Raw genomic sequence first — 10,291 nt, forward strand, 5'->3', positions numbered from 1 at the left:
AAATCTACTGTGATACTGACACAATTATCTTAAATAAAATACATACACTGTAGCACAGTGAACAAAACAAAACAGTGTTTGTATAAAAGTATAAGATATGATGTCAATGCTAATATATAAAACATACTAAGCTATGGATAGCTTATACTGAAACTAGCATGATATATGAGAACTGTACAGTTCATTAGAATCATATGTGATTTGTTATACACTGTGTATGTGTTTATTTGTATTTTAGATGTACATACAAGATGAATTGGGTAAAATAGTTGTAAATACAGATTACATAGGCAAAACTTATTTATACCTTTAGGTCGCTACTTTAATTTCATAGTAATAAATGTAAACCACATATAAATTATTAAAATTAGATCCCTATGACCAGAGGCATAACTAGAGACAACTGGGCCCAGTGCTAAAATTGCCCTGGGGCCCCTCCATGTGTCTTATTCCCTCCCCAGATTCTCCATGTGTCTCATTCCCTAGCCCCACATGTGTCTCTTTCCCCTAGGCCCCCCAGCCCCTCCATGTGTGTCTCTCTCTCCTTGTCCCCCAGCTACCTGTGTGTCTCACTCTCGTTCTACCTAACCCCTCTTCCTCTCCATGTGTGTCTCTCGTCTAGCCTCCATCCCTCCACGTTTCTCTCTCCCCTAGCCCATGTGCCCTGTGTTCTCTCTCCCATAGTCCCCCATCCCCTCCATGTGTCCCCTCTCCCCTAGGCCCCCATCCCTCCACGTTTCTCTCTCCCCTAGTCCATGTGCCCTGTGTTCTCTCTCCCCTAGTCCCCCATACCCTCCATGTGTCCTCTCTCCCCTAGGCCCCCATCCCCACTATATGTCTCTCTCCCATTGCCCCATCCCCTCCACGTGCTTCTCTCCCCTTGCCCCCATCCCCTCCATATGTCTCTCTCCCCTTGCCCAATCCCCTCTATATGTCTCTCTCCCCTTGCCCCCCCTTGTCCCCCATTCCCTCTATATGTCTCTCTCCCCTTGCTACCCATTCCCTCCAAGTGTCTCTATACCCTAGCCCCTCCTCCTCCCCTAGCCCCCATGTGTCTCTCTCCCCTGTTCCCCCTCCCCTAACCCCATGTGTCTCTCCCTCCTAGCCCCCACATCCCCTCCATGTGTCTCTCCCTACCCCCACATCGCCTGTATGTGTCTCTTTCCCCTATTCCCCCTCCCCTAGATCCCACGTGTCTCTCTCCCTAGCCCATTCATCCCCTCCATGTCTCTCTCACTTAGCCCCCCCACGTGTCTCTCTCCCTTAGCCACCCAGCACCTACATGTGTCTCTCTCCCCTTGCCTCCCATCCCCTCCAAGTGTCTCTATATCCTAGCCCCTCCTCCTCCCCTAGACCCCATGTGTCTCTTTATCCTAGCCCCATGTGTCTATCCCCTAAACCCTCTCCATGTGTCTGTCTCCCCATATTCCCCCTCCCCTAGTCCCCTCTCTCTCTCCTATCCCCCATATGTGTCTCTCTCCCTAGCCCATTCACCCCCTCCATGTATCTCTCTTACTTAGCCCCCCATTTGCATCTCTCCCCTAGCAGAACACGTGTCTCTCTCCCTGAGCCACCAAGCACCTCCATGGGTCTCTCCCCCCTAGTCTCCCAGCCCCCCCTCTTCCCCTATCCCCCAAGTGTTTCTCCCCCCAAGCCCCTTCTCCTCCCCTGGCCCCCATGTGTCTCTCTCTCAGCCCCCACCTCCCCTCCATGTGTCTCTTTCCCCAAGCCCCCACATCCTCTCCATATGTCTCTCCCTCCGTGCCCCCATGTGTCTCTCTCTCCTAACCCCCACATGTTTCTCTCTCTTTCACCTAGCCCCCCAGCCCCTCCATGTGTCTCACCTAGCCCACCAATTCCTTTCATGTGTCTCTCTCCCCTAGCCTCCACATCCCCTCCATGTGTCTCTCTCCCCAAGCCCCCACATCCTCTCCATGTGTCTCTCTTAACTCCCACATGTTTCTCTCTCTCCTAGAACCCACAGCCCCTCCATGTGTCTCTCTACCCTAGCCCTCTCCCTGTGTCTCTCTTCCCTTGTGCCCTCTACACGTTTCTCTCTCCCCTAGTACTTCCTCCATTTCTCTCTCCCCTAGCCCTTCCTCCATGTCTCTCTCCCCTAGCCCCCCTTGTGTCTCTCCCCTAGCCCCCTCCATGTGTCTCTCTTCCCTTGCTCCCTCTACATGTTTCTCTCTCACCTAGCCCCTCTCTCTCGCCTAGCCCTCCCTCCATGTTTCTCTCCCCTAGCTCTCCCTCCATGTCTCTCTCCCCTAGCCCTCCCTCCATGTCTCTCTCCCCTAGCCCTCCCTCCATGTCTCTCTCCCCTAGCCCTCCCTCCATGTCTCTCTCCCCTATCCCTCCCTCCATGTCTCTCTCCCTTAGCCCTCCCTCCATGTCTCTAGCCCTCCTTCCATGTGTCTCTTTCCACTAGCCCCCCCTTAGTCCCATTACTTCCCTCGCCCCCCCCCCCCCCGTACATGTTTGTGGCTGCCGCGGTACCTGTCTGACAGGAAGTGCTCTCTCAGTGAGCACTTCCTGTCAGTCGTGGCGATCGACAGGAGGGCTGCAGCATAGCACAGTGCTCCCTTCCTGCCAGTTACTTGGCATTTGCGGGTCCGGGGTTGATGCAGCTGTGCACCAGCCCTGAAGCTAAGCCTACGGCCTACTTTGGCAGAGGTCAGCAGGGCGACTGGGCCCCCTGGAGTGATGAACCCGGTCGAAGCTGTGACCCACGACCGCGGTTTGTACGCCACTGCCTATGACACTCTCTGGAGCTGGTAAGACACCTATTTTAAAAGGTATTGCGTACCATATAGAGATTACTAAAAATGAGCCTCTCAAGGTTAAATGCTGAGCTTTCTTTAAAGTTGTACTGTCACTACCAACACCTTAAGCACTTTACCTTGCTGAAGTTCTTTATGTGTAAAGAGTGTGTGTCCTTTATTCATTTTAGAAAAAGTGCACATTTCAATAGAAAGTGGAACGTTTATAAATTAACCTTGTTACACCCCCATGGCTGTCAGATAATTGACATTGTCACTTAATTGTTATTTAGGTCAGTGGAGCTAACCTCAAGAGGAAGGTAATTGCCCAGAGCACCTGTCCTTCCCAGTGAGCTGCATTGGGAAGTCTGTGATTGGGCAGCCACAGAAAGTCTGAGAGGGGTTAGAAGGGGAGTGCTTGTACAAGCTTCAGACAAGATTTACAGCTTTTAGTTATATCCCTCAATAAAAAAAATAAAAATAAATCCCAATTACATACATGCATGTTTTCATTAAAGGACCACTCTAGTGCCAGGAAAACATACTCGTTTTCCTGGCACTAGAGTGCCCTGAGGGTGCCCCCACCCTCAGGGACCCACTCCCGCCGGGCTCTGGGGGGAGGAAGGGGTTAAACTTACCTCTTTCTCCAGCGCCGGGCGCGGAGCTTTCCTCCTCCTCCTCTTCTTTCTCGCGACGTCATCGGCTGAATGCGCATGCGCGGCAGGAGCCGCGCTCGCATTCAGCCGGTCGCATAGGAAAGCATTCATAATGCTTTCCTATGGACGCTTGCGTGCTCTCACTTTGATTTTCACAGTGAGAATCACGCAAGCGCCTCTAGCGGCTGTCAGTGAGACAGCCACTAGAGGCTCTGGAGGCTGGCTTAACCCTCAGTATAAACATAGCAGTTTCTCTGAAACAGCTATGTTTATAAAAAAAAAAGGGTAAAAGCTAGCTGGACCTGGCACCCAGACCACTTCATTAAGCTGAAGTGGTCTGGGTGCCTAGAGTGGTCCTTTAAGGGTATATCTACTAAATAATGATTTTCATTCGGGCAGTGGATTGTCCCTTTAAAGATTTAGCAGTTAACATCACAATCAAGTTCAGCCAGAGTGTACAATGAGTGGAGAATGAGAAACAGGATCTCCTTACTTTGCTCGCTCTATGCTGTCTGAAAGGAGTAAAGGGCAAAACTTAGAACAATGATAAAATGGAGCTAGGATGGTTGTTCAAGAATAGAGAAATGTGGAATTCTTACTTGAATTTTACACATAGCTGATAAATAGTGGGGATTAGTTACACAGTATCAAAAATCTTGTGAAATACAAGTTTCCCTTTAATTAGTGGAGATAACCAAAATGCTAAGACACACAGGAATTTGAGAAAGAGACACTTGACATATATATGATCAGTTATGCATGTTTGTTTGTTTTTTTTCTATTCTGGGACCAAAGAACTACAAATGTATATATCTTTACAGTAATGTTATATTTGGCAATAATGGTAAGTAATTAGGTTTTGTTTTTCTGGAGCCTTGGAATAACCTGGAAACTAGAGAACAATATTATTCATTATTACTTAAACCCCTTAAGGACACATGCCATGTGTGACATGTCATGATTCCCTTTTATTCCAGAAGTTTGGTCCTTAAGGGGTTAAGTATATCTGTCATTTTTTTTTTTTTGCATAATAAAATTCTCCTAATCCATTTGTTGTGCTTATTTTTCTTTTCAATGTATCCCGTTTTAAATTACTGTTACTGTAAATAAAGATATTTAACAGCAAGATAATTTCTTCCTGGTTGTAGAATGTTAATTGGCTGCACCTGTTTAATCTCAAGTGTTGAATGCTAATTGGCTGTAAATACTTTGTATGGTGAAAAGGGTAGGACAGCCAACAGCCAAATTACACATTCTGAGTTGAGAGGAAAAAAAGCTAGGTGTGTTTATGCAGTAGAAGCAAATTAACATTCCAATTAAGCCTAAGGCTTCAGAAAGAAGGGCTGTGGGTTAAAACAGTTTTTTTACATTTACACATTAATAACCTGAATATGGACACATTGGAGAAAAAAAACAACAACTTCGAAACAGGATTTTGAGAATAAGTTTATTACGAAAAAAAAAAAAAAAACACAGATCAGAAGTCAGATCTTCTTCTTTAATCACAAAGCCATCATTCGCTCAAATGGCTCCTGACAATACAAAAGCTATGCAAGCCCATTATTCACACGGCAGTAACTTGGTGTAAAAAAAAAAACATATCCCTCCGCTGCAATTATAAATACTTTCTGAATTCTCTAAATGCAAATACATCAAAATCTTAAATGAGATGTATTTCCTCAAAGCAAGTAACAAGTCGAATGCATCAGCACACACCGAAATAACAAGTACGGTATAAAATAGAATTATGGAGAACAATGCACAATACAAGATCATTACAAAACCAAAGCATTAAATCGCTGTAATTTCTATACCTTTCCTTTCACTGAGTTTAGGTTCAAGTATCAACTGAATTTCTTTGTGGTCCTTAAAGCCCAAATTCTGTTACATTCTCTGTATTTTAAAATAACCCAATTATCAGTGTTTTTATTATCGCTTACTAGTTAGAATCAAGTGGTCGCACATCATTGTTAAGCCGAAAGATGTGAGAGAAAATGTGTGGAGATAGCTAACTAGAAAACCTTTTAAAAACAGAGTGCTCGTTATACCTAGAATGTTAACCCAGTTACGTTTTATTTGGTCGATGAATCATAGAATGAAGCATGACCTCTCACCAGAGCGAAGTGGGTTGGAGGGTGAATAATTCAAAATATCTCTGCAGGTATAGCGTTAGAAATAAATTGCTAAATGTCATGAACTGCTTGTCAGCATAGCAGAGTACCTTGATCAGAAGAGATAAGTAAAAAAAAATCCATTACTAAACTACAAGAAGAAGAGATTCTTACTATAGTTACGGAAAAAAAAACTAAATTATTTACCATACATTAAGTGTAATCTGTAGCTCAAAATAAATTGCTGTTAAACATGAAGGCTCTACGCAACAGTCAGTACACTTTGTAAACCACTCCATCATTACAAAGACCATTTTAAGATACACGTGTAGAATGGGGGGAAGCCATTATTCACAGCACCTGCTCCTTTGGACCAGTTTTGGACAGGAAGTTGGTGTGAGACATTGAAGGGTTTGGAAATTGCAACCTAAAATGGCTTCCCTCATGTTGCTGAAACAAATCTCTAGGAATTTAAAGTAGATCAATGTACACATTATAAAAAAAAAATAAATAAATAAATTGTGTGTCTAGTAAGAAATATTTACATAAAACAATATCCATGCATTTCTGAAATAAATTAACACTAATGGGTGTCTTGTGTTACTTTGCATCAGGAAGGCAAACTGTTCTTCACGACAATGCAGAGGTTGAACTGCTATAAAATGTTTATGCTGTACATCTCAGACACTTAGAAGGTCTTATCAGTGTTTATTATTTAATCAGTTACAGCTCGAACTCTCTCCGCAATTTATAAGTAAGGATAATCAAAGTTAATAATACCATTGAAACGAATATATCTACATTTGCATTAAAGAATAATATCGGGCTCTATCAGAATGGGAAAACAGACAACGAGAGTTACAAGATGCAATGACAAGGCATTACAGAAATATTATTCATTAACGTATTTTTTTAATGCCTTATGCATTTCTGCTTTGGGGGCTTTGTTGCCATTATATGAAATTAAAACTCTTGACTTCATGGCTCCTTACCTTCCTGCATCTCACACAAGTAAGGTGACATATAGTAGAAAATGTACAGTTGTATACTTCCCAAAAAAATCACTCCGCAACCTTTTCTCACTTAGGGGATGCTGACGTACGGCAAAGCCATTTACAGATTCTTTATTAATTACAAACAAAAAAAAAATGAATGAAAACAGCTCACTTGTAATACTGGTATTGCCCAAAATAAATAGAAAGCTATGAACAGATCTGTTGTGCATGTATACACTTTGTATCATTAACTTGAATGAGACATTAATGAGCAAGAGTCAATGCCCAAGTCCAAACACCATAATTATTCTATGGAAAGTTATAGGTGAAAAAAACATTGGCTAAGAAAACCCAAAGATTTCCTTCCCCAGAAGGTTGCTAAAACAATATGTAAGAAAATATGAGAAGTAAACCTAACCTTGAGTGACCCTTTTATTTTAACACAAAATGTAGTATATTTATTTGTAAAAGCAGAATATAGAAAAAAAAACGTGTATTTTAATTAATGTCCACTGTATCCTCTTGCACTAATACATTGTCATTACCACCAGTCTTTGCTTGGTTAAAATTGATGGATCCATACAGTTTTGAAGATTCTTTAGCTGCTAAGGTTTTTCTCCTGTATATTTCACCCTTCCACATGGATATCATTAGTAAAATTGATAAAACTACACCACCCAGAGTTAAAAGACAAAGCCCAGCTATAACGCACCTATCCAGATGGCCACCTATGATGGCATTCTTCTTTTCTAATTGCTCCATTTCTCTAGCTGTGGTTGAGTTTGGATCGGATTTGATGTCCCTTGGGACTAAGTATGAAATGATTACAAGTAATATCCCCGTAACAAGGAAAGTAACTGCACTGATGAATCCATAATCTACAGACTTTCCAGAGGCTTCAGATAGAGCATCATCATCGAACATTAAGGATGCATCCTGTATCGGATCTGGTTGAATTTCTAGGTCAGTCGTGTGATGCAGATGTCCATGGGTTGTCGTATTGGAAGGTGGATGGGTCACTAGCTCAATGTTGACATTTTCATCAACATATGTAAATGAAGTCTCAAGTTCTTCCAAGCAGCATATCTTTTTTTGCTCCTTGGCTGCATCTCCATGAAGATGTTTCACATCTGGTGCATCAAGTGTTGGTTCCAACTGTATAGTCTCATACTGATCTGGTGAAACCTCGGCTGCTAAATTATAATTTTCATAACAAAAAGTCTTTATGTCATTGTTGTTGGAAGTGCTGTAGCTCCAATCCACATTGTTGCATTCATCGAGCCTCTGAGTCTTCCCAGTGATATGTAAAAGCTCCATGCAAGCCGTATACTCTACATATTAGGTCTAGCTCATTCCACGGTGAGCGATGCTGTGTTGAAAATAAAATATAGATAAATGTTAGGAAACAAACACATAGATAATGTAAAAAGGAAAACATCCCAACGGCTCAATGAGAAATCTGTATTCCTTAAATGTTTAATATTTTCTGTTAATAGAGATCACAGAATGGAAAAGATACAAACAAACATTTCAAATACTATTTTAAAAAGGGCATCCTTGGTTGGAAGAGTCAACATTTAAATGTAGAATAGAAATAATATATAAAAAATATGCAAAACAGGAAAAAAAGATTACATTGGATGCTGTTCACCAACTTTGCAGCATGGTCCCTTCAGAATAGGAGATCAGAATGTTCCAATTATATTTGATAGGAGATGGACATAGCTTCTAAAACTCCCAGGACTTTATGGCAACATCCAGATCACAATTTGGCAGCTATTCTATTAATCAGAACAAAATGAATGGAGGCTCTGTATTAGATGATTACAGCTACACTAAATTATTATCTCTATACTGCATTAAAAAAGGCACGTGGCCAATTAACTTAAGCATTGAGTGTTATTTTAATAATTTATAAATACCATTATTTTTATAATAATTTTTATTATTACCATTATTATTATAGTCATCCAGACTAAGTGTAGGTTGATCTTATACAATTATTTATAGATTCCGCAGTGCTCATCACCCCTTTAACTTCTTTCGCACCATAATACTACGTTTTATTATTCACAGATGAATCAGGCTCACTGTAGCTGATCCTGTGCAATGTCTCATATTCTATTTATATCGTAAATCTTGTTTTCCTTTATCTTAAATGTCAGCTTTTATTACATCTATATGTATACCACACTACATATCTTCCTGTGAATAAACTATTGTCAATTTCTTTTTATTCAGATACATTTAACGATCTCTGATCATCCCCGCATAATCGTAAAAGTGTCTGTCTGAATCTATGTTAAATGACAAATTAAGGACAAAGCATAGTTGTGAATAAATTAATGATCATTGCCTTGGTTCATATTTTGCACAGGGAATGGCCCTTGAGAACCAATTTCATTGTATTCTATTATTTTTGCACACTGGCAAATTTTGGCTTGCGCATAGGTACAAAAAATTTTACTTTTTTGGTGCACATAACTCACAGGTTTCTGTGCAGAATTGCATTGGGCAGATGGAGGCTGCAGGGGTCACTAGTTGTAACAGTATATTTTCTTACAACCTCCATCAATATGAGTTTGCACAGATTGAGGAAACATTCACAGATATTTGAGCATGCCAACAACATTCAGACTCTTATTCTCTGGAATCCGTTGCCACCGATAACAACACGAGCACATCAGTATCTTGAGTACTGGATCACTCAAACGTTACCTTCATACCATACATAGTCATCATAGTCATAGTCTTGTACTCCTGTTGACTCTAGATACTGCAGTCTTCTGCAAAATTTACAATGGTCAAGTCCAAGCCTGGGTTTTAAAAGTCTGCAGAATGCTAGTGGACCGGGAGGATGGGAAGGGGGTGTGGTGAATTTCCCCTGAAACGTATCCACCTATTTTCCATTTCCTTCATTCAAGGTATCAGATCATTTCCAAAAATATTATATCTAAACATGGTATGTATTGTTTTATTATGAACACTTTGGCTTTGTAAAAAAAAAAGACATTAAATAGTATCTAGTAATTCCTATAGATGGAAGATATCAAAAAAGATGGATACACCTGCTACCTACCTAGAGACTGATGCCTTGTTTCCGAGTTGACACATATATACAGACAGGCACATAGACACACATACAAACAGACAGGCACACATATAGACACACACACGTATACACACAGACAGGCACACAGACAGGCACACACAAGACACACATACATACAAAGATACATACATAACAAAAACACACAGGCACACATACACACAGGCAGAAATGGAATGCAGGGGCCTCCATCTCTGGGTTTTCATGGAGGATACGGAGAGTGTCACCTGTGCTAAGAGCCCTGCTGGTCCTGGATGATGGGGGCCTCCGGCAGACCAGTAGTCAGGGGTTATATGAAGCTTGACTCAGACAAGTGGCTAGCAATAAGATAGATGTTGCGGTCACCGGCCCGCCGAGCCTCACGGTCGTGCCCGACCGGCACGACCGCCCCGACTACACGAGCTTACCTGCTCGTCGGCGAGCCGGGAACCGCGCGTGTAGTTCTTCCGGGCATCACGCCCGAATCCAATATGGCGCCGACCACGTGGTCGCGTCTATGGATAGCCCCGCCCCCGAGAATTATACTAACGTGTGCGTGACGTCACGACGTCAACGCACACGCACGTTCTGGGGTCAGAGGTCGCCCTCTGACCAATCATAGCTTAGAGAGGGGTATTTAAACCCCTAATTCACCCTAGTACTTTGCCATGTCGTGGTTTCA

General features: G+C 42.2%; 1 protein-coding gene across 1 annotated transcript; it reads right to left on the bottom strand.

Annotated features, from left to right (window-relative positions):
• Nucleotides 1-6,723: 6,723 nt before the first annotated feature.
• On the bottom strand, nt 6,724-7,886 carry TMEM74 (transmembrane protein 74). The gene has a single exon (XM_063450289.1). The coding sequence runs from the start codon at nt 7,836-7,838 to the stop codon at nt 7,020-7,022; it is 819 nt and encodes a 272-aa protein (XP_063306359.1). The 5' UTR covers nt 7,839-7,886; the 3' UTR covers nt 6,724-7,019.
• Between the last annotated feature and the right edge of the window lie 2,405 nt (nt 7,887-10,291).

Source organism: Pelobates fuscus, chromosome 4 (assembly GCF_036172605.1).
Source record: "Pelobates fuscus isolate aPelFus1 chromosome 4, aPelFus1.pri, whole genome shotgun sequence".
Taxonomy (NCBI): domain Eukaryota; kingdom Metazoa; phylum Chordata; class Amphibia; order Anura; family Pelobatidae; genus Pelobates; species Pelobates fuscus.